Source organism: Corvus cornix, chromosome Z, assembly GCF_000738735.6.
Source record: "Corvus cornix cornix isolate S_Up_H32 chromosome Z, ASM73873v5, whole genome shotgun sequence".
Taxonomy (NCBI): domain Eukaryota; kingdom Metazoa; phylum Chordata; class Aves; order Passeriformes; family Corvidae; genus Corvus; species Corvus cornix.
In genome coordinates, this window is record NC_046357.1 from 41,535,076 (window position 1) to 41,560,350 (window position 25,275).

The following is a 25,275-nucleotide window of genomic DNA, read 5'->3' on the forward strand; positions in this document are numbered from 1 at the left end:
ACAATTTTATTGTGTAAGAGATTAATACTTGCGTGAAACTGTGGCAATCATAAAGCAGTTGGTAACGTTGTAAAAGCTGAGTCTAATCTTTCTTTGCAAGTTCTGTAAAAATACTTTTTTGCTGAACAATTTCTGGCTTTTCTATCAAAGCATAGCTTTCTTTGCTGAAATTTCATAAAAAGCATCACTCTGGAAAATAATTTTAATTCTTTTTTTTAAATCCCTTTATTATTTCTAACCTGTTCTTCCTCAAAAATACATGTTTGGTTTTTACAGCTGTAAGATACGAAACTCAACTTGGTATTTTTAAGTGCCCTGTGAACTTACCTAAATAACATAAATAAATAGTGAGTGACTCTGAAAACTGTTTTAATAGAGATGCAGTAAATCACTAAATGATTTCTGCCTTGCTACATTTGTTCTTGACACTCAAAGGAGTGAAACTCATTCTCCTTATGATCAAGAGTGAATATAATAAAATTATAGTGAAACAGAATCGTATTCAGCACTCTTGCAGTATGTTATGTTGTCATCATTATTACTCTGTGGTATTTAGTGTACACTGTTTATTTACTAAGTAGAGTGATGCCACTCTTCACTTCCTCATAAGGGTTGAAAGTGGGAGATAAAAGGCAGGTTTTCCCAGTTTCCTTAAGGGATGATTTTCCCTGATGTGTACTGAAGGAGCCTTTTTTCCCCTTCTTTTCATTTTTAGTGGTAGTTGTTGGCTGTTTTAAGCCCCGTGGCTCTGTGCAGCATGGGACCCATTGTCTTCCCCATCCCAGTGTGCCCGCATCACCCTGGGACACTCTGCTGTCATAAAGCATCCTCTGTGCACAGATCAAGGCAGTATAATTGAGCCTGGTGTTATTGTATGTCACTGGTCTACATAATCTCAGATAATGCACTTTGCTAGCTCTTGGCAACCACTGGCTTGTTAATAGTGACCATTATACACTGAGCACCGCTGACACCCATTGAGGCTGTGAAAAATGTCTTTTCTCCAGCAGGGTGCACCGAGTGCAGCTATGTGAGATACGGCAGATAACCCTCACGTGGACACAGCTCCGAGATGCTCTGCCTGTGCTTTCACAGAGACCCAAATTCTCAAGTTTGGGAACACCAGGCAGAGCAGCAGCTGGAAGAAGTGGTCTTGTTTATGGGAAAAAAATAAAAATTAAATGCAGTGATGTCATACTGCTCATGTGCACCAGCAACTCTCAAAATCAAACCTCTCTCTTTAATCCATGGATCCATAAATGAGTTAATGAAAAGGTTGAACTGGGCTACTGAGAAACAAGTCAGCACTCCCTCTCCAATGTAGATGGAGACAGGAGAATGACATTGTCTAGGCAGGCAAAAAGTGAAAAAGGAGTGATGTAAGCAGCCTTTCATTTTGATAGTAGGATTGCTTTAGGTCAGTGCTAATGATTATTGTGCAATCAGGGCTTTTAGGTGGCCTGTGTACCATCTGTCAGTATCTGGATTTTTAAAGTCAAGTGTTTTTCTGTCTTGCTGGCACAGGTTGGGGCAATCTGTTCAAACACATATTTGATTCTTCAGAATGTTGATTGTCCTGCAGAGAAAAACAGTTCAACAGCGTGGAGTTCCACCTTTCCTCTAATTAGAGAATTGGTCTTTAGATATGGGCAGCTCTGCAAGGGGCACATGCTGGGGGTGTTGAGGAGTCACCTCTGAGTCTGACCTATCAGCACACCATGTAATTATTCTTCAGGATTTTTACAAGCAGTAGGTTTTGCTGTTCAAAGTTAAAAGATTTTTGTTTTTTCCTTGTCACATGTAAAACTGTTTTGCTTTTTTTAGGACTCTGGCAGCCAGTGAACCTGTGGCATATTTTGCTGGAAATACTTACAAAGCGAGACATGCTTGTGGTTGGATCCAGGCCACTTTTCCCTTAGTGGAGGGTTCATTCAGTAGAGGCATTACAATAAAACTTGATTGTTAATGCAAAGTGCTGCAGACACAATACGGTCTGAGTTCCATGGTGGTGCCTGCTGGCATTTAACATGCACAGTGCTTCTTAAAAAGCAGGAAAATTATATTTAATGTTGCTGCATTGAGAAAAAAAATTACAGTCAAACAAACAAAAGAACCCATCAAACAAACTATGATTGGATGATTGCAATGGGTAGTTTGTATTGTGATCTATGTGTAGAGATTCAGGTTGTGGCCATTTTACAATCAATTTTATACCAAAGCAGGTTAAACAAAGCACTGGCTGACCAGCATCCTTAACACTGTGGCAGCTAAGCATTTTGGAATGCTCACATGGTGTGTTTGGGAACCCTTTGTGTGCACTACATTTTTCTGTCCGGTACGATGCTGAGCAGTAATCAGCTCACCACTAATTAGAAATCATCCAGTGTCCCGCACCCCATTATTACACAAAAATTATGTCAGACACAAAGAATTCTCAGAAGGAAAAGTTCCTGCAATACCTTTTGTTGTGCATTTCCCAAACGTAAAATCTGAAACCAAAAATCTTTTGCTGTTTTGAAGCAGCCACTGTGGAAGAAGCAAAAGCCATTTATGTACATCTCATCAATATGAGGAATATGAGGGAAATTCACTCTTCTGGGGGAAGGCAGGAACAGAGATGCAAGTTCATCTTGTACTTTCCTGATGTTAGTGATGTTTTGATAAACAGGTTGTGTGAGCTGTGTTTTAAATATCAGTGCTGTGAAGCAAAAGTTTTAACCTAACTGCATAAGAGCTTTTCAGAGATGTTTTGTTTGTGGTTGCAGGTATTCACTGTGACAGTGTCTGTGCTGAGGGACAGTGGGGTCCAAATTGCTCCTTGCCTTGTTATTGCAAAAATGGAGCATCCTGCTCTCCAGATGATGGGATCTGTGAGTGTGCACCAGGATACAGAGGCACCACTTGCCAGAGAAGTAAGGACAACATAAATGCTTTAAAAACCTCTGTTTCTCCCTCTGTTGCTTGGCGTACAGATCATATACAACATCATAATGCCTTGCTTACTGTAGTGTGAAAGACTAGGAAACCCTCCTTGACTGGACATTTTGTCAAAATACATGAATATACAGAAAAAAAAAAAAGTGTTATCTGTAATGAACAAGTGTTTTTATCTCCTAGTGCTCTTCTTGTTATGGTACAGCTTTCCTTTTATTCATTGTCTGTGCTGTGGCATTGTTACGGACATGACTTCCCAAGAAATATCGTAGGGGATTCCATTCTAAAGCATTTCCAAACATGACTGATGATGTCAGGTTTGTAATACAGGTAAATAAAACACACATGAGTTTCAGAAACCAAAAGCCTGGTAGGAATCATCAGCTTAGTTAATATTTGAGTTTATAACACTTACTTTGTAAGAACAGTCGGGAGGATCAGGCCTCCTAGTAAGTAGAGGATATCAAATGTACCCTTGGTTCCTTTTGGAAAACTTGCCTGTGTAAAATTCAGATTGCAGGAAGAGAGATACAGATGAACTAAGGAAAATCATGCCAGAACCAGGGAGGGAAACAGTAAGTCTGCCCTCCCAAGCTTTGTCACAGTTTTCCAGTAGTCCAGCTGTCTTCAGTTTGAATCAGTGAAGCTGTGAGGGAAAGGTGTTCAGGGAAGAGAAATGTGAGTTTTCTGGAACTGAAGGGGAGCCCAGCTTCCAGAGCAGGTCTCCCAGAAACAGGTTCCAGGAGCAGGTGGGTTAAGGACAAGCAAAGATGCTCCTGGGTCTTCCAAAAGAGGCTTAAAATACAGGAGATGACCTGAAATGGTCACTGAGAGGGAGAAGGAGAACCAGAGGAAGATGAAGTTGTATCAGTCCAGGAATGGCGAAATTTCAAGCTGAAGGTTGTGACATGGCACTGCTAAATCCCACATTAGTGTTGCATTAGTATTCCTTGAGCATTTCTGACTGTGAGCAGTAATTGTTCTCACTATCTAATCTCCAAGAGCCCTGCAGTCAATCAGTGAATCCAAAGTGTAACACTGGCATAAAAACGTTCCCTTGTGTTTTGGACCTGTGCCTGTAACCTGGACAGGAGGCTCCAGTCCAGTGCCCCTCGGAGGCACGGTCTGCAGGCTGGGAAGACAAAGGTCATACGAATAATTTGGATCCTGGTCAGAAAGTGCCTTTTCAGTAAACAGGAAGATCTTTTGGCACTGTTTCACTTGGGGAGGTTAATCTCTCTGGAGAGATCCTGGCCATATAACTTGGTATCAAGTGTGTAATTAAAAGACTGATTCTTGAATTAAAGTAAAATATTGAAAAGATTCCAAGGTGGTTTGGTAGTGCTGATTGCAGCTGTTCAGGTATTTTTCTTGATCTATTACATAATATTCTAATTTATCAGGAAATAAATGCCAAAAGGGATTAGATCAACAAAGGAGAAGCAGCCTTTTATTCCCCCCTTTTTTTTCTTTTTCATTTTGAGGAACTCATGCTTTTAGCAACACAATTAACGGGACAACTCTGTATTTCTGGTCTCAGGCTCTCTGAAAGTTAGGGTGATTCTGGACCACGTAAAAGAAAGGTTGATTGGAAAACAGCTGTGCTTTTTATCCAGTGAAGTTATGGCTATTTGAATTCCAAGTTAGGAAACACATCAGGAATCAAGGTCTATGATGACCATACTCATCTAGAGATAAAACTATCCTCTCTGTTACTTCACATGTGCTTCAAAAGACGTCCTTGTTTAGCCAAAAAAAGTATGTATGCATTCCAAACATTATCCAAGTTCAGGGTGGCTTGACATGTAGTGGAATGTCAACAAAGTCATGATGAACCAGAACACACCAAATCCTTGAGGAGAAGGAGCAGATCTTGTTTTGGGAGTCTAAATCACTGAGCTGCACAAACAGTGACCACCACTGGGGTTGGAAAGCAGAGCCAGTTCCAAGCCAGGAGCAAGTGTCCTGCAGGGTGGCTGCTGGCAGGCAGCAGTGACACTTTGTCCCCTCTGGTTCCAGTCTGCTCACCGGGGTTTTACGGACACCGCTGCAGCCAGACCTGCCCGCAGTGCGTGCACAGCAGTGGCCCCTGCCACCACATCACTGGCCTGTGTGACTGCCTGCCTGGATTCACAGGAGCCCTCTGCAATGAAGGTACAGCTGGCCATAAATGCTCCGTGGGATGTACACACCAAGGGCTGGAATGATTTTCATTCTGTCACTTGGGAGCTGTAAAACCAAAGATACTTTCTGTTATGGAATGTTCAGTTTATAAATCAGGAATCTTAAGCTGCTTCATCCTTCAGGATGAAGCCCTCTGTACTCTGAATTGCATTATTTGTGTAGTGACTGTGGATATTGTGCTCACCATAATTTATAACACCTCACTTTAACCTTATGCTAAGCAATACCTCTTGATCCAAATATTGGTTGTTTTCTCCTGAAATGAAGAAAGTAAGGTCTTGTTCTGATCACTAAGGAGTTCTAATTTTGCCAATGCCTTCTCAGTGTGTCCCAGTGGCAGATTTGGGAAGAACTGCGCTGGAATATGCACCTGCACCAATAATGGGACTTGCAATCCTATTGATAGATCCTGCCAGTGCTACCCTGGATGGATTGGTAGTGACTGCTCTCAGCGTAAGTACCAGCTTTTTATTTCCCTTTAATTTTAGAACAAATAATCAGGGTCCTGTTATTTAAATTACCATTTTTATGGTAATTTATGGTATATTAAATTTTATGGTTTCTTTGGTAAAGAAACACTCTCTTAAGTCAGAAATTAGGACTTCATGGTAAATAATGGGGAGATCCTAAACTTCTCTGTCCAGGCCAAGAACAAAGGTGAGATTTTCCTGGACACAGCTTGGACGCAGCTTGGTGCTCTGGCTGCACAACCATCCTTGTTCTCACTAAGCATTTGAACATTTTGTTAAGAAATTTGTCACTATACCTTTTTTTTAAGTGCTTGTAACTCTGTAATGGATTCTCTTTCTTCCTTTTATAAATGTTTTCACATTTATAGACATTTTTTATGTCATTCTGCCTCACTCAGTGAGTATTGTCTTGGTGCTCTAAACTCAGTGGACTCTTCATTACTGACTTAAAAAGAAGAAGCGAAGGCCCTAATTTTCTTGCTTTTTGTAAAGTTATTTTATTAAATAGTCACTCTCTATATGCCTGGATGGATCTATGCAATTCACTAATTATGGGAAAGAATTGTTTTAAGGAAAACTCTCATAAGAAGCATATCCAATCCCATAAGGTGCTAAAATCCACACAGTCTGAAACACACACGTGCCAGAATTTCAGTCAACCCATTTTTGTGAAGGAAAGAAGCTGCACCATACCCTGATACATCAAACATTGTGCAGGGTTTTCCAGAGAGGTGCATTTTTTAATAACATGGCTCATTGGTTTGTATCGTTTACGGTTTGACTGGCCCTGGTTACCAGGCTCTGTACAAGTGCAGGGTAACATCTGGTCAGTTTGGGAAAAAAACCCTAAAAACAACTTCCCTGGCTAAATTCTGTGAAGTGATTAGCATGCACAGCCCAGTATGATACCAAAATAAATCGTGGGCCCATTCCTGTGGAAGCCAGCGGCTACAAAGGTCCCTGTTTTTATAGTAAAATAAGTAGGTAGTTGGGAGATTAGCAGAATAGGGGTATTTAGGAGGAGGAGGGACTTACTCACTGAATCAATATCAAGAAAATGGTGCCAGCAATATGAATGGAAGTGTTTATTGAGGCTGTGCTCACGGACCGTAACAGAGGAAGTTTATTTGCTTTGTATAAAGGCCTTTCGTTCACATGGAAAATAATGATTCCATTAATTTCTTTCAGAACCAGCGACCTTTTTTAAACTTCTAACCTTTTGCCTTTATGTGATTTTTCATTCCTTCTTAGCTGACCACTAGTTTCAAACACAAAACACTAATCAAAAATTATTACAAGGCACAAGTGAAAGTAACAAAAACCCAAACTTAGTGCTTTTTTTCAATACATGGTAATACAGTTCTTAAGGAACTGAAATTTGGGAAAAAAGATGATACTTTGGAAAAATACAGCCCACATATACATGAATCATTATGCAAATGTTTAAAGGTTTCAAGAATTTTATTGGTCTCAGGCAATCAAAGCAGTACAAAACAGTAAGGAGTTACCAGCCTTTTAAATTTACACAGAAATAAAAGCAAGGCTTCAGTGTCTGACCAGTTTCTTCTCTCCTGTGAAATACTGACACTGCACTTCCATAAAACTATTTTTAAAGTACTAAAGAGCTATTTATTTTACTACTTATTTTTAAAATACTCAGTACTACTTAAAGTACTGCTTTCTTTTACTAAAGAAAAAAACCCCTCAGGATGAGAATCCTACTCAACAGAAAGGGTCTGTTCTTAGAGAACCCTCTTCACTTAGTGATATTCTACCATGAAGAAAATTATCTTTTGCTGTCTCTGAATAGTAATTAGTATTTTGGAACCACTTTGCAGTTCTAGTGGCAGCACATAGCATCAGATTCATCCATCACGACATTTCCAAAGCAGCCAGTAAATTCTGTCTCATAATGAGTCGACGTGATTGCGAGCAAAATAATCTCCATTCTGTGGATAATTACTTGGGGTTTAGAAATATTATACTGATTATTGGACCCATGGAAGTAACTGAGTTAACCAGATTAAGGTACAGACTTGATTATCTTCACCACATTTAGGCAAACACATAGAATTTAGCAGTGGAAGCAGGAGAAGCAAACTTAGTACTGGGTCTAAAGCTCTAGGCTATACAGGATTTTCACATTCTCTGTTTTCCTTCAGTTTTGAGATTTAAAAGCTGTGTCCCCTTGACTGTTTGCAGATTAAAAAATAAATGAGGAAAGGAAACCTAATGGCTTTCTCCGAGAAAGCTGCTATGAGTGTCCTACTTACTGAGTATCAAGTATGCATTTTTCACACATTTAATATTTTTCGTCGCTTTTTACCTGAAGTAAAATGATGCCTTAGCTGAAATAAATGAATAAATCTGAGACTGTTTACTCAGAATAGAGCAGCCCAAAACATGCACTTGGGAGAAAAACAGCAAACACCAAACAAAGCAGTGCTCATGTGTGCATGGAAGCAGCTCCATTCATGTGCATCAAGGAACCTTTGTCATTTGAGGTTAATTAATTGCTCTGGATTGTTCCAGCTTGCCCACCTTCCCACTGGGGACCAAACTGCATCCACACGTGCAACTGCCACAATGGAGCTTTCTGCAGTGCCTACGATGGGGAGTGCAAGTGCACCCCGGGCTGGACTGGCCTTTACTGCACACAGAGTAAGTGGATTTTGTGCTCATTCTTCGTCTGAACACCAGTGACAGAATTATCCTCCAGAACGGCTTGGAGCTCAGCATCTGTAATTCAAATACTGATACAGAAGCTGTTTCCTTTAGAACCTTGAAAGACGACTTCACTAGACTGTAACATCATAATTTCTTCTGGAATTTTCTTCCTTTAATAATACATTAATACTGTTTTGGGGTTTTTTCCCCAAGAGCTTTTTGTTACAGCAAAACAGCTGTGCAGTGACTGGGTGTAGGTATGGGGCCGTCATTACATGCTGGCCAGACTTCATACGAAGTTTGAGAAATAAACATTTGTTAGAAATAAATATTAATAAAGTTGGCTTCTTATCTCTGCCATATTACACCTTCAGTTTGGTTTACCTTCAGTTCAGGTTGCCTCGCTGACTGTGATCCTGGCCTCAGCCCCTGTATTTCACCTCAAGAAATATAGGACTGCTGACTGTTTTGCATTCATTGTTCAAATACATGTTTTGTATAAAATCAGAACTCCTGTTTCAAATGAGTAATGTCACAGTGGCAAGAAATAACAGATACATCATAGGACCATATGGATGCAGTTCTGGGAGACATTAACTATGCTGGTTCAGCTGTCAGCTATCAGGGGTTTTTTGCTTCCTGCTGGTGAATAATGATCTCTTTGCAGTGGTGTGTCTTCTTCATACTGAAATGGTTTCTTTGTGAGTAGCTCAGGTACAATATGTTGTTATTTTGGATTTTTTAATGCTTCAACAAAAACTATGAAGGAAATATGTCCAGAGGTTCACTGACTAATGGACAGACTCCCAGATTGCTCTCTTCCTCCTCCCTCAAATCTCTTTTGAAGCCCGTTTCTTCAAGGAGCTGTCCCTGCTGTCTTTTCAGAACCTCTGCTGCCAGCACCATTTCCCAACCCCATTTTTGCCTGATGTGTGTTTGAAACCCCTTCAGACCAGGCAGGTCTTGGTCCCTTGTGCCATGAGAACACTCCATTTCTGGAGCTGCAGGAGTGAGTCCCGCACTGAACCAGAATGTTCCACTCCCAGAGCAGCTGTTTCACCCCTCTCTCCCCTTCCCTTTGCTTGTATTGCAGGGTGTCCCCTGGGGTTTTTCGGGAAGGACTGTGCCTTGATCTGCCAGTGCCAGAACGGAGCCGACTGCGACCACATCAGCGGGCAGTGCACGTGCCGGACGGGCTTCATGGGGCGGCACTGCGAGCACAGTGAGCACCCCCTCTGCCTTGGGACACAGCCTGTGGGGGCACAGGGAGTACTGATGGGCAGAGAGCTTCAGGAGCTGGTGGTTTCTTTGCACTGTGTTTGGTTGTAACGCTAAAGGAACACCCAATTACTCCGTCATGTAAAAGCAACAAAATGAATCCAAGGAATTGTCATTAGCATCCTGTGAAAGCAACAAAATGTGTCCATTAGCATAAACCACAGTGACAGCTAATAGCTGGAAAACTAGAGATAAGGACTAACTCACCAGTGCTGGATGAAATCAATCTTCGCAGTGTGGTTTTACAGCACAGCTGGATTGTAAAACCGTTGTAGGTGGCATTTTGTTTTCATATGTGTGGTTCTCTCCTCAGGAAGGTCAGGGATAACACCACTGACATCACTGGTGGTGTAATGTTGTACAACCTTGAAAGAAAAATCAGGCTCGTGAGCACAGGACTGTTTGTCCAACCTTTGCTGACTTTACGAAGCTGTGCTCCCAAATTTGTGCATTCTCATGACATCTGTGTTTCTCCTCAAAACATCAATGATGTTCAGGAAGAGATGACTTTTTAAGATAGTCTCTTGATGTCAAAACATCACTTTGAATAATTTGGCAAATCTAACTCTGTTACAGATTTTGTATTTTATCCTACAAGTTGATAATAATGATTTAACAACGTTAAGCTAAATGTTTTGGTATTAATTCTAATTTAGATCTTAAAATGCCAAAATGTATTATGACATAATAGGTTTTGCCCACCCATTTACTTCAGTATTTATAATCTTGTTTTGTTGAGCATAATCAAGAGAAGGAGGAGGTACATAAACATGAAGTTTTTCACTTGAGTTGGGAATTGTCAAGACTGCAAGAACATTCTCTGGCACCCAGTGTGTTACTTTATTTTGTAAATTATTCCAAATTAGGAATGCATGAAAGATGAGTTAAATTCTTTTAAAAAGACAAAAAGAAGTAAATATAGTTGCAGAACTCTTGAGAAGTTTCAGGAAATTGAGTCACAAAAGGTGAAGAAATACCGCGTTTGCTGAAACCATCAGAACTACTATAATGTGACGGGCCACACAGTACCAAGAGGTGGCAGTATGAAAGAAATAATTCTCATCAGTGTAGGATAATTCTCCACCAGCATACTTACATGAGGTAGGAGACACTTTGATTGGTAATTAAGCATTGTATTCAAGTCATTCAGGGAGAAAAATAATTAAGTACAACTCTCCCAATTTACCTTATTCTCCGTAATTTAGCATTTTTCTCCTGTTGGTAGTTTCTCAGTGTATACATTATAGTACCAGAGCATACTATGGGCAGCAGTTTTATTTCTCTATAAATGTGTGGTGCATTTTAGACTCACTGTTATGGCCCTTTCCTCTTGCTGTTTTACATCAGCACATCTGTCACACCACAGGACTCCATCCAGGTGTCTGGCTCCACGTGCATGATTACGTGACTTTTCATGCACTGGCATCTGAGTCTTCTGGCTCTTTACTCACACCTTGCCCATTTCTTCACTGCCTTCTACCCTTTTTCTCTTTTTTGCCTTCTTTTTTTCCCCGCTTGATCCCTCACTGCACCACCTGAGCATCAGCAACATTGCAGGTAAAGGATGAATATACATCTAAATACAATTTCTCTCTCTCCTGCACACTGAGGGGTCCTCTTAGGAGCCCTTCCAGGAGAGATCTGATTCTGACAACACATTGCCATCTGCTGACCAGGGACAGGAATATGTGGGGTTAGACTCATGTGGTGCTGCAGACCTGTAACTCCAAAGCTTTTAATGAGTTTTTGCTTGTTTTTATTCTGTGCAGAATGTCCCCAGGGCACATACGGGTATGGATGCCGCCAGATCTGTGACTGTCTGAACAACTCCACCTGTGACCACATCACGGGGACCTGTTACTGCAGCCCAGGCTGGAAAGGGGCCAGGTGTGATCAAGGTGAAGCCCAGACGCAATAAAATTAACTGTAATGGTTTCACACAGAGGCTGGATGCACCAATTAAACACCCATCCCTGTATCATTCAGTAAATAAATCTGACAAGTGCATTTAAGTAGCCCACTCTGGTAATTTATGTAGGTTTTGTAGGCTTTAAATTAGATGCCTCAGTGATAATTAATTGGAGCAAAGTACTCAAGTGAAGATTGCATGAAATACAGGGTTGTGCTGCTGAAAGCTGCTGATGGAGCATAGGCTTTACCTGCCCCATGTTTTTGCCCAGGGAACATTCCTGCTTTTTCAGATTAATGAAAATACCTCTTTCTGGGAATATTCTGAGTGTTTTTCCTTAAGGTTAGGGTTGGTTTCTGATAGAGTTCTATTCTGGCATTATTAAATACAGTTAGATTTAGAAGTGAGATTTTGTCTCCTGCTCCTGACACGTGACCCCTCTCGATTTATGCCACTTACTTTCATTTCTTCTTCCATTCCAGCTGGTGTAATCATAGTGGGAAACCTGAACAGTCTCAGCCGTACCAGCACTGCCCTCCCTGCTGACTCCTACCAGATAGGAGCCATAGCAGGCATCATCATTCTTGTCCTGGTTGTGCTTTTCCTGCTGGTGCTGTTCATCATTTACAGGCAGAAGCAGAAAGGGAAGGAGACACACATGCCCACGGTGACCTACACCCCTGCTATGAGGGTCATCAATGCAGATTACACCATTTCAGGTAAGTGACGTTTAGAACAGATTTTTTTTTTCCTCCATCTCTTGGCTTTGTGCTCAGATCTGCCCCTAACGGGGCTTGAATTCACATAATTCTGCTTTTGGTGTCTCACCCTGGAAAAACGTGTTAATTGTAAGGAAAATACTGCACATACCTCACTTTACTGTGCAACATTTTGCACCCTCAAATGTTTTTTCTGCATTAAACATGGACATTTCTATTCCTCTGTGCCTGCTTTTATATACAGTTGGAGTGTGGCAAAATCTGGTTTCTACAAGGGACTTTAAATTCAGTGCCAACAGCTTGAATACAGAAAGAGTGTAGAAAATCAGGATTTCACACTATCTGTGGCAAGATTCCGCAGCGAAACAGACAGCAAAAGGTTTGCAACTAATTAAGGGAAGGAGCAATGAAACAAACAGGAGTTTTTGGCCTATTGAAGTGCCTCTGAGTTGGGATTCAGTGGGTACGTGGAACTTCAGGCAATGGTGCCTTCTGAACACCACTCTTAAGGAAAGCAGCAGCTGAAGGAGGCAGCAGGAGCACTTGTCAGAGTGAAGAAAAAGCAAATCAGCAGAAGTCCCGGTGTTCTTGAAGCACCAGAAGATGTTGGTGCAGATTTGATGGTACAAGTGACAATAATGATGAATAGACAAGAAGAACAGAGCAAGGGAGCACAGCAGAGAGAGAAGCTAGCAGGTTGCACTTGTGAGTGCTCCTTGCTGAAAGTGAGGACACGACTTGTCACTTACTGCCCCTTATCCCTCATTTCTTTGAATGAATAAAAAAGATACTTAGTTTTGTGTTTGTTGGGGTTTCTTTAAGAAACTCTAGGTCAGATTCTGAAATCAGTACAGCACTGTCAAAAGCATACCTTAAGAAAGAAATGCCATATTATTTTCAGTTGTTCATTTCCCTTCCTTTTTCTTTTCAGAAACCATCCCTCATACCAATGGTGGAAATGTCAACAGCCACTATTTCTCTAACCCTAGTTACCATACTCTGACCCAGTGCTCTAGCCCACCTCATGTCACCAACATGGAGAGACTGACCTTGGCAAAGGTAAAGCAGAAAAACATGGAAACTTCTCTGTCAGTCTTTAATTTATTATACTTTGTTCCCTCATCTCTCCTGTTTGGCTTATTTTTGCTCTTCCTGATTGTCACCTGGAAAATCAGCAGCTTCCCACCAGTTTCATTTTTATTTTATTCTGTATCTTTCTTTGAAATAGGCAAAAACCAGTCAGCTGTTTGTGAACCTGAAAAATATGGAGCCTGGAAAACGAAGTGCTGTCATGGACTACACAGGAACACTCCCAGCAGACTGGAAACACGGTGGCTACCTCAATGAGCTCGGTAAAAAAAACCAAAACAAAACAAAAACCAGAAGAGAATGTGAATGTTATTCATTCTGTGTGGGATGCATCCCTTAAGGCAGGAAGAGATAAAAAAGTGACCCCATGTGAGGAATGGTGGAACAGTTTGATGCCCAGTGCAGACATGATGTGTAAAATATGTCATACTATTTTTATTAAAAGATTTGCTTATTGCTTAGTTTCATAAAACAATGGGTTTCATACCGTAAGGGTCTGCTTGGACAAAATTACAAATTCTTACTAAATAAGTGAAAGGTCGCATATAGTCTTTTTTGAAATCACCACAAAATGCAATCAGTGGTTTAAAAAGTATATTTTCATTATCTGAGCCACTTCAGATGTAAGTACTAGATCTTCCCAGCTAAGCCTCCTGTTTGCTTAAAGACAGAGGATTGTCTGCAAGAAGAAAAATTCCCAAGAAGTTGTGAGAGTTGCTGTATCCTGCTCTTATGCTGCCTTTTCATCCTTTTCCACTCTCATGCATTCCAAAAAGGCTGGATTGTACTGACCACTGTGGCAGGTGTAATTCAGAAAATTCCATTACCTTCATTTCTGGTACTTAACATATATCAGACTCTGGATTCAGAACAACAGTATGCAGCATTATGTTTTTTCCTGCTCTTTCCCAACCTTGGTCAAACCACAAATCAGGTTCAGATCTGTTGTGTTTGCTTTGGGGTTTGTTTGGGGTTTTTTTTGCAGGAAAGGGTTTCAGTCATAATGCTCAATATTCAGCTTTATATTTTCTTGTACTCACACAAAATGCTCCTCAGAGACACTTGCTGTGGTTAACCCAAGGCAGGAGATCCTGAGCAACAGGGAGGTTCCAGAGGACTGGATGAATGCTGGTATTATGTCTGTTTTCCTAGAAGATCAGTTAATATAATCAGATCAGAATTACTTGCCTAACCTGAGGCTGCTGGCCTGAGAATTAAACTGGTAAAAACAACAGAACAGCTGACATGAGATCTAATAAATAAAGATGGGGTAGGAATAAAATTAATTATCTTTGGGTCTCCTTAAATATCACTTCCCTCTTGAAAACTATGAATTTTGTTTAGATAGTGCATAGATAAAATAATTTTAGGCTTTTATAATGCTTCCAGCATAGTACTACAGTACAGCCTAATTAAAAAATCAGCTCTCCACAATATCAATCAAAGCTATTTGAACAGATCTGTAACCAGGGAAGTGCCAGGTCTCTGAAGACAGCGGTCATGCACTGCTGTTTACATTTACTGAGAGAAATGTGTGAGTAACAGGGAATTGCAGAGATGTAGACTGAGGTGCAAGGTGTTCAGGACACTGGGACTGGAACAGCGTGACCCTGATTTGGGAGTGATTAAATTTGGAAGCAAAGCATCGAGAACTGGAGTGAACTCTGCACACCCTGAGATTCTCAGGTCAAGGTGGGATGCCTTTCTGGTAGATAGGCTTATCCAGACAAAAAAAATAGGCTTAATCCAATTTACTAGGCTTATTCAAGAGTGAGTAACTGGGGTTATGTGAGGTCAAACTTGATAATTTAATGGTCCCTTATGACCCACCTTCCCTGGAAAATGTGCAAAGCAAATAGTAACAAGTGCTTCTGTACCCCCATCCTGGGAAGTTCCACAGTGCTCATGAGAGACTTGTTCAGCTAAGGCAGGAATGAGTCCCAAGGCAATTTTTAAACACTTAGAATCTGTTGTCTAATCGCTTTTGTTTTCTTTGATTTTAAAACTACTCTGGTTTTTGTATCATTTTTTCCTCAGGTGCTTTTGGACTTGACAGAGGATATGTGGGGAAGTCCCTGAAAGGTGAGGTTGTTTTCTGATGCATTTAGATGAAATGACATAGGCATTCCTTTTACTCTTCTAAACTACCTTCGGTTTCTGGGTGAAGAGAACATAGGAATAATCCTGGACTAAATTTTTCCTAGACACTGAACCAGTGCATGATTGGTTTGTTTGCTGGTGTGGGATTTTTTTCTTTTTTGAAGGGAGGACAAAAAACCCCCACAAAAACAACAAACCAAGTCATTTTGAGTCCCCTGTATGTCACACAGATCTAATGTTTTGTCATGCTTGAGTCACAACACAGCTCAATTCTAGACTGCAGCAGATGTTAGGAGGATACATGCTGCCTCTGCTGAAAGGTTTTAAAAGAGAGGCAATTCCAGTTGCAGCTGGCATGGTCTACATGACCACAAACCTTCACCACATTCACTGCAGGCCCTTGGAAAGCATATCAAAATACAGAGACACAAGCAGGAATGAAAAGCTTTGGAAATTCAGGGCAGCAATCTGATATTTTGATCATCTGAATTACCCAGTTTTCTCATAAGACTTTACAGTGTACCACCCCGGTGCGTGTCACTGTTTGTGTGGTACCTGATTAGGGCATGCCAAGGGTGCCTGGATATCCACACAATGGAAAAGGTGCAGCAAAGTCCATATGGATAATGAGTTAAATACACAGACAGAAAGCAGCTGGTTTGTCCCCTTGTGTGTAATAGGGGACAATTAAACTGACAGAGTGATTTATTACACCTGGTTTTTCCTGCCCTTAGCTCACACCAACCCCCTGCAGCTCCAGGCTGGGGCAGAGGGGCTGGAAAGCTGGGAAAGGCCCTGGGGGTGCTGGTGACAGCAGCTGGACACAGCCCAGGGGTGCCCAGGTGGCCAAGAAGGCCAATAGCCCCTGCGCTGTCCCAGCCATGGTGTGGCAGCAGCAGGACCAGGGCAGTGACCATCCCCTGTGCTGAGACCACACCTCAGATCCTGGGGGCAACTCTGGGCCCCTCACAACAAGACAGGCATTGAGGCATTGGATATCAGGAAAAATTTCTTCACTGAAAGGGTTGTCAAGCATTGGTACAGGCTGCCCAGGGAAATGGTGGAGTCACCATCCCCAGGGGGATTTAAAAGATGTGAAGATTTGGCACTTAGGAACATGGTGAAGTGGTGGATTTGGTGTCAAATAAATGGTTGGACTCAATGATCTGAAAGGTCTTTTATCACCTAAATGATTCTACAATTCTATGATTAGAAAAAACCCAGTTCAATTAAGTCACAAAATCATGAGCACCCATCCACTGACAGATCCACCAAGGTCAGTCTCACGTTGGATATGGAGACAGGAATGAGCTAAGGAAGTCTCAGTTTAAGTAACACAATATATCACGAAGCAACACTGAGAACAAAGTACCACAAGCACCACAAAATGACTTCCCAGCACGAACAAACACATCTCTGAAGCCAATTATTCATCCTTCAGTTAAATCCTGACATCACAAGCCACCTGATGTTTCCTTTCCAGTTCTCCCACGTGTGCCTTACAGAAACTTAGAAGCAGCTGGTTATTTTAGTGTGGCTGCATACCCAAACTTTGCACCATCCAAGCCATCCCTAGAAATCATGCTGCCATTTGCCCAGACTGCTCTTGGGAACAGTCTCAGATCAGTTATTCTAACAGTGTCCTGAGTTCAGCACTTGGAGGAGCAGAAGTGCACGTTAAAAACTGAGTCTACAGATTATATAATGCTAGTGGCATTTTAACCAGAACTGAAGATGCTCAACCTTTGCATCAGTAATTTGCTGGTGGCAAGATCAAGTCCATTAAAGAGCATAGATGTTGAGATGCTTTCACTGATTGTTGTAAATAATTCTGAAGTGTTAGGACTGATTTCCATTTAAATATTTATTTCTGTGTGACTTTTTAAAACTTGGCATTAAAGAACACCTTTTTTCTGGTAGCAACGTCCATAACATGTAGCATGCGTGAGACAGTAACACATTTTTCTTTTTGTAGATCTGGTGAAGAACTCAGAATACAATTTAAGTAACTGCTCACTGAGCAGCTCTGAGAACCCCTATGCTACTATCAAAGACCCACCAGCTCTGGTGCCAAAGAGTTCAGAATGTGGCTATGTGGAAATGAAGTCCCCAGCGCGTCGTGACTCTCCCTATGCCGAGATCGCCGGCTCTGCCACAGCCAACAAGAACGTGTATGAAGTTGGTAGGTACAAAATCTACCCCTAGATGCTGGGGTTGAGAACAAAGAGCACTGGGCTTTTTATTCTTTGATTCAGTTTAATCAAAAAAACGTGAAAATCACTGGAAAAACAAAATTATGTGTTCAGACTCTGTGTTCTGCTCAAAAGCCGTAACAACCACCTTATTACTCTTTTGGTGTAATTCACACAAACAGGGTTTGCAGTACCTTCAGCTCTGTTCTGTAACCTACGGGTACCTCTGAATTTCCCTGGTCTGAAAGCCTTGCTTTAAACAACAACATAAGATAAGCTTAGCATTTGATTGCAATATAGTTCAGCTCTAGGTTAGACTAAATGCAGCTGGCCTAAGTGTATGAGAGGGATAGAAAAGTTCTGTTTCCTTCTCTTCATCAGAATAAAATGGCATCTTCACCCACAGACATAGTATACCACTAATATGGGCCCTACCTAGTTACTGTATTTCTTTAGTTACAGAAAACTTTGGGGTCTTGCGGAGCGGTAGCTATCCTGATCATCTCTGGGCTGTAATAAATTGTGTCCAGTGTCACAGGATATATTTTCCTTTCCTGTCTACAATTAGAGATCACTCTGAAATCCATCATTGTGCTTTTCAGGACTGTTAAAAAAAGCTTGATTGAACACCCCAAATTCAACCTTTCTTATTTTTTATTTGCCCACATATAAAGAAGAGATGCTGGTCCACTTGGTTCTGTCAGTAAAGAAACTCATGGCAGGGCCCTGCTGCAAGTGTGAAGCCAAAATATCGCCCTGTGTTTCTAAACCTGGATTTCAGGACTCAGCATGATGAGGAATCTTTCTGAAGCAGAAACTGCAATGAAATATCAGAGTTTTTGTTCTGTTTGCTGCTCCTAACGTTGAGTGCACGTGCTCTCTCCTCGCAGAGCCCACGGTGAGCGTTGTCCAGGGCGCGTTCGGCAGCGGCGGCGGGCGCTTCGGCCAGGATCCCTATGACCTCCCAAAAAACAGCCACATTCCGTGCCACTATGACCTGCTTCCCGTCCGAGAGAGCCCCACGCCCTCCACAAAGGGGGTCAGCAGCGAATGACCCCACAAGAAGCTGATGCCTACAACCCTGAGACTCTCAAGGGGCAGAGTGGCATGGTCGTGCTCCTTCCTCTCTAGTTTACCATCTATCTTGGCTCCTAATCTGTCCGGCAGATAATTGCTGTACCTTAAGCAGAATCTCAGCACAAGGTCTGTATTGCGTATACAAGTGACAGATGGACAAATGCCACACTCTGGGGATCCTGATTATTCTTCTCTTTTTTCATGACAGTAAGTTTTATAGAAACAGGTATGCAGCACATTTATACTGTAATATACTGGCTTAAAAAAAATAGTAGTTTGCAGATTAGTCTTGATAACATCACATTTTAGCGACTTCAAATATAGGCTTCATGTCTGTCATGTTTCAGAGTAGTAATACTCCCAGGACAGTGCAATTTACCAAATACCACTTTGTACAGGTGATCTGATTCACCAGTTATTCACCAGTAGAAGGAAAACTGCCTTGCCAAATTTTACCTTCCATTCTTATCTTTAGTCAAGACATATTATAAGAAACAAGATCTGATGGGGATAAGTAAGCACAATATTGCAGTTGTTTGGGAACTCCATCATCAAGCTCTGCTGTCCATTGCGGGTGGTGGAGGTACTTTGCTTGAATAGTTCTGGAGATTAAGTAATTGCATACATCAATATTACATGATGCTTCAAGATCTTAGTACTGCAGACCCAGCACCAGTCTTCAGTAAGTATTTTGCTGCAGTTCAGCTTCATTATGTTGCAATTCTGACCACTGTTTCTGCCACACACAAACTAATAATCCACAACATATCAGTTATTACTTAAAAAAATTTGTAAATTGAATCAGTTTATTTTTGTCACCATAGACTGATTATGTAAGGAGTGGACAAAGGTGATGACTTCTGTAAATCTTAACTGCAAGGAAGGGTTTACATTTTATAAAAAGGTAGTAATAATGCCTGTAATATAGGGTAAAGATAGTAAAGTGTTCTGACTTTTTTTTTCTTAGAAATAACTAAGCAAACTCTGTGCATACTTGCTAAAAAGGCACCTTTTCTTTTTTATAGTTGATGTAGGGAAACACATGCTTAAGCTGGTCTTTTGCATTGCTAATAATGTGACACATGTACCCCCCCCACCTTCATTAACTTCTGTCTCCATTTTTACGCTGTGTGTCTGTGTTTTTAGTGAACTAGCTTGTAACTGCAAAATTATTCTAGTGTGTGTCCATTTCTTTTGCATTTTTGCCAACTGGCCTTTATTTTGTCCAGTTCAAGGGACCTCTGGGCAGAGCAAGAGGATCAAAGTAAGAATTCATGTCACACTGATGTCTGTCACAGGTGATTGGAAAATACATAACAGTTCAGCTTAATTCATTAATTCAGGGGAAAAAAAATCAAGGTGTTCTTGTTGAGAACAGCAAGAATGTGGAAGAAAAGTAAAAAACAGTTCCTCCTTAAAGTTTAGCTGACTCTGTTGACCATGCAGATGGAGACCATCTCTCCAAAAGAGCCTTTTTTTTTTCCAAAAGAGGCTTTCACTCTTTCCAAAATAGTCTATTATGAACTGTACGATTCGGTGGAAATTAAATTCACCAAGGTATCCGTCCATTGGACAGGATTTTCCCCAAACACGTCAACCTAAGAGTAAAACGGTTGCTATAAAGACATCCTCTTTGAGTGGAAAGTTACTTTTAGGAACTTAGGAGTGATCTGCCAGCATTTAATATGACCTGGCAGTGCCTCTGTAGCACCTTGTCCCGAGGGTTGGTGTGTCCCTGATGGATGGGGAAAGGATACTGGCTGTTCTGCAATTCCCCGGGCATTTCTTGTACATCCTTGGAATAAAGAATTCCATTACCTTTGGATTTTGCAACTACAGAAATTAGCTAGAAGATTTCAAAGGCTGGTTGCCATTTAATCCCTGTCTAAGATGAAGTATTGCCTGGGTTTGTATGCATATAGATAAAATGTAGAGCTACTGGTATATACATCTTTTTTGTATTGTGTGAAACAGACTTCAAAATAAAACCTTTCTTCTCTAAAGCCATGAATAGAAACTGCTGCATTTAACAATTTGGAGCTCACAAAAACTTCTTGCTCTTTTTGAAGACCATGAGGTAAATTATCTTCATCATATAAACAATTCTTTTAACATGGAAAAGTAAAGAGCTGAACAAATGTTGGGAGGTTTTTTAAATTTCCAGTGTATCACATATCCTCATGTGATACATTCAGTCAAATATTCATGAAAGTAGATGAGTTTACTATAATTTTGCTTATTGTGTGTGCTCTAAATATACACATTACTGAGGTCTGCCTTTCTGCATGTGGGTAAAACTCCTGCTGTGTAGTCAGCAGTAGCAATGTCTGTGTAAATCCGAGCTGGATCTGCAGTACGTACAGGGCAAGCAAATGGCTTGTGAATTTATTTCAGAGAAGGATTCTTGGTAAGGTGCTCAGAACACTGATTTCCTGGAGTGCACTCTGCTCTCAGCTTCAGAGATCCCCAGCTCAATCCTCGTGACTGCCAGACAGCTCTTCTTGTAGATCCCACTGTGATCTTCACACAACTTAAATACTTCTGGAAGTGCATTCTGTATGGTGGAGGAGACTGAATGGGTCAGTTATGTAGCAATTTTAGGAAGCACTCAGAGAACTGGCTTCACCACAGACAGGAATGGAAAGGCATGCCTTGCCTCTATATATTCACATTACAATAGTGACAAAATATAGCATTGAAAATGGAGGTAGCTCTCCCCTAGCAACGTGTCACCATTTTAATAAAAGGCTGCACAAAGCTATTAGCTGACTTTAAAGTAGTGAGTATAAACTTTAGGCTTTAAATACTGTAGGCATCATTAATTCAGGCCACTTAGAAGCATAATGAACCTCACGGCTTTTTACTATATCAAAGATTTTTAATCACACCACACTGTTACACATCCAATCTGTCCTTATCTTGATCTACCCAGAGAACTTCCATTAACTTTAATTGGAGATGCACATGCAGATTATGGGAAGGAAGATTTCATTGTACTCACACTTTCTGCTGAGACAATCTGCAAGTTCATATTGAAGTGAAGTTAGGATAAAATAAAATCAAAAGCAAGGAATGTGTTCTGTAAATACATTGGATTTTCAAGTACACTAACTCCAATTTCTTATCTGTGTCCAAATAGTAATTCTTACACCGAAGCTCTAAAGTCCAGACCTAAGAATACAGAGCTAGTTTTGACAAAAAATGCTTTATATTAAAGATTGTATATACAGTATCTGAAATTACTGAAAACAAATGAGTGTGTGTTTATCAATTACTGTAGAGAAAACCTTGTCATTTGATACACTCATACTAGTGCTAGAGCACTGAACATAACTTCTTTCAGTTTTTTAGCCCACAAGACTTCACTTTGATATGATTGAATTGTATTATATTTTTAAAGAAAACCTATCAAGTATGCCTGGCTTTTTTTTTTTCTTAGTTGTAACAAAAGTGTTTGGTTGTGAAAACATATATATTTTCCAAAGATGACTGATGTTCATCATTCTCCCTCTCACTACCATATATTTCACTTCACTTCACATACCTGTAGGTTAATGCAATAAAGTTTCTAATGAAAGATGGGAAGTGCTTTGATTTTTTTTTTCCCCCCTTGTTTTTCATTTGCCTATGGGGGATCTTGAAATAGCATGGGAAACTTACCAAATGTCATTTTTGCTCTCATGGTTAAACCCCAGCTGGCAATTACTCACTCCTCCAGGGAGGAGAAGAGAAAAGGGAATTCCATGGGTTGAAATAAGAACAGTTTAATAATTGGAAGAAAAGTAAAATAAATTACTACTACTAATTATAATACTAAACCAGAAAAATCCATCATAGAGGTCTAATGTTTCAGATCAAAAAAGCAACAATTCATTATTGTAAAAGGATAGTTGTACTTTCCAGGCTTTTCCATGCAAATCTGAGAAATACAACTTGCTCTTCCTTCAATGCTGTTGAAACAGAGGGCTTAATCCTAAATAATTGACTCGTTTTACATTCAAGCAGCCATCTTATTAATAAGAGAAGAAAATAAGAAAGAGTGATTGTGATTAACCACATACAGTAAATAATCATTCGTTATAAATTAATATTCTCCATAAAGAGTCATGTTTCCACTTAAGAAAAAAAAGGGCTTGGACATTTCACAGAGTCACAGAATCAATTAGGTTGGAAAAGACCTTGGAGATCATCAAGTCCAACCTGTGACCTGACACCACCTTCTCAATTAAACCACAGCAGCAAGTGCCACATCCATTCTTCCCTTACACACCTCCAGGAACACTGACTCCACCCCCTTCCTGGGCAGCCCATTCCAATGCCCAATCACTCTTTCTGTGAAGAATTTTTTTCTACTGTCCGACCTAAACCTCCCCTGGTGCAGCTTGAGGCTGTGTCCTCTTCATGTTGTCCCTCGTTCCCTGGGAGCAGAGCTCGACTTCCCCCGGCTGCCCCCTCCTGTCAAGGAGTTGCAGAGAGTGATAAGGTAACCCGTGAGTCTCCTTTTTTCCAGGCTGAACAACCCCAGCTCCCTCAGCCACTCTTCATACAAGCCCTTCACCAGCCTTGTTGCCCTCCTCTGCACACATTCAAGCATCTCAACATCCTTCCTAAACTGAGGGGCCCAGAACTGGACACAGCACTTAAGGTGTGGCCTCACCAGTGCCCAGTACAGGGGAAAAATGACCTTCCTGCTCCTGCTGGCCACACCATTCCTGATACAGGCCAGGATGCCATTGGCCTTTTTGGCCACCTGGGAACATTGCTGGATCATGTTCAGTTGGCTGTCAACCAGTACCCCCAGGTCCCTTTCTACTCAGGCACTGTCCAGCCACTCTGCTCCCAGCCTTTAGCACTGCAGGGGTTGTTGTGGCCAAAGTGCAGGACTCAGCACTGGACTTGTTAAACTGCATGTTTTTGGACTCGGCCCATCTATCCAGCCTGTCCAGGTCCCTTTTCAGAGTCCTCCTGCCCTCCAACAGATCAAGACACTCACTCCCAGCTTAATGTCATCTACAAATTTACTGATGGTGGACTCAATCCCCTCATCCAGATCATCAGTGAAGATATGAAACAGGACTGGCCCTAGCACTGATCCCTGGGGATCAGTGACCTGCTGAGCCACTTAGATGCTCACAAGTATATGGGACCAGACGGGATCCATCCTAGTGTGATGAGGGAGCTGGTGGAAGAGCTCTCCAAGCCATTCTCCATTCATTTATCATCAGTCCTGGCTCAGCAGGGAGGTCCCAGAGGACTGTAGGTGCCAATGCGACCCCATCCACAAGAACGGCCGAAAGGAGGATCTCAGACACTCCAGACCTGTCAGTCTGACCTTGGAACCTAGCAAAGTTATGGAACAGATCATCCTGAGTGCCATCACACAGCACCTACAGGATGGCTGGGGGATCAGACTCAGCCAGCACATGTTTAGGAGAGGCATGTGGAGGCTGGTAGGCCTACTGATTCAGAAACCTCAAAAGTCCCCTGGAGGAAAGGCTCTGAGCCTACTACCTCCTACTCATGGAGACCACAGAAGCCTCTCCCAGGATGCTTTGTTTGATTATGTTAATGTACCCCAGTTCTGTTTCCCTGACTGGCCCACTGGCCTCCCTGCCCCTTTTCTACCCTGTATGTCCCTGATCTAGGAAGTTCCCCCTTTCCCGTTCCCCCATTGGCCCCTGTTCCTTTGCCACTCCCTCGGATCTTCCCTATCAGTTTCTTTGCCCTAGCCCCGCCTGTGTACCACCCCTGCACCCTCAGATTATTGGTCCCTGATGCTCTCTCCACCCCCATATATAACCCTGGAGCCTTCCCTGATCCCTTGTCTTCATGCCTGGACCCCTTCACATGGCTGGAATATGAAGACCCTTCCTGCTCTCTTTGTTGTCCACCTGTTCCTGATAGCTATCCAGCGTGCGTGAGCCTGTGTGTGTGTGCTGTGTGTAGTGGCCTTACCGAGCAGCTTCCTACTTGGAGACGCTTTCGGGAAGGTCGCAGCACCTACCACGTGGCAGCACCTACTGCGACAGGGGCAGCGTTGTGGTGACTCAGCCCATTCCTGGGCTGAGGCAGTCAAATGCCACTCAAGCCAGGGCTATCCATTGGGTGGATTTCCCCTCCCAAGACAGTGGGTCGGAGGGCGGATCACTGGGTGGCACCGAGGTCTAGGCCGCATCTCCCTGGGTGGCTCCCGCGCTCAAACCACCTCCCCCTGTTCTAGAAGGTTCTCCCTTGTTTGGTTGTTTATTGGCTCCCTGTTGTGACTCTTGCCTCCCTGTTTCCCTTATTGGTTCTTGTTAGATTGCATCCTCCCCCTTGATTGTATCCCATTGGTTGCTGTGATGATGCGATATTTTTATTGTATTTTCATATGTTCTCTGTACCCCAATGATTCATCCCTACCTTCCCCACTCCTATTCCCAGTTGGTTTGCCCCAGACCCAAGCCACTCCTCCAGTGTTCCCTACATGGTTGTTGTCCTCCCCTTGTTCTAGTCAGTTCCCCATCAATCACCCAAACCCCTCCCATTATTCCCAAAAGTTCTCTGCCTGTCACCAAAGCCCTCCCTAATTATCCTTATATGGCCCTTGTCAATCCCCTGAGATCCTGCCCCCTCAGATACCTTTCCTCTTGGAAATCCGCTAAACCACAACGCCC

General features: G+C 41.8%; 1 protein-coding gene across 2 annotated transcripts in view; it reads left to right on the forward strand.

Annotated features, from left to right (window-relative positions):
• The window catches only part of MEGF10 (multiple EGF like domains 10), an 85,911-nt gene extending 63,711 nt beyond the window's left edge, over positions 1-22,200 (forward strand). For both annotated transcript variants that reach the window (XM_039567355.1, XM_039567356.1), the window contains 12 exons: positions 2,766-2,912; positions 4,954-5,088; positions 5,443-5,571; positions 8,121-8,249; positions 9,349-9,477; positions 11,303-11,431; positions 11,925-12,161; positions 13,093-13,220; positions 13,390-13,513; positions 15,288-15,332; positions 17,326-17,532; positions 18,433-22,200. In XM_039567355.1, coding sequence (XP_039423289.1) covers positions 2,766-2,912; positions 4,954-5,088; positions 5,443-5,571; positions 8,121-8,249; positions 9,349-9,477; positions 11,303-11,431; positions 11,925-12,161; positions 13,093-13,220; positions 13,390-13,513; positions 15,288-15,332; positions 17,326-17,532; positions 18,433-18,596 — 1,703 coding nt within the window. In that variant the 3' untranslated portion in view covers positions 18,597-22,200. The remainder of the gene's footprint in view (positions 1-2,765; positions 2,913-4,953; positions 5,089-5,442; positions 5,572-8,120; positions 8,250-9,348; positions 9,478-11,302; positions 11,432-11,924; positions 12,162-13,092; positions 13,221-13,389; positions 13,514-15,287; positions 15,333-17,325; positions 17,533-18,432) is intronic.
• Positions 22,201-25,275: the final 3,075 nt, after the last annotated feature.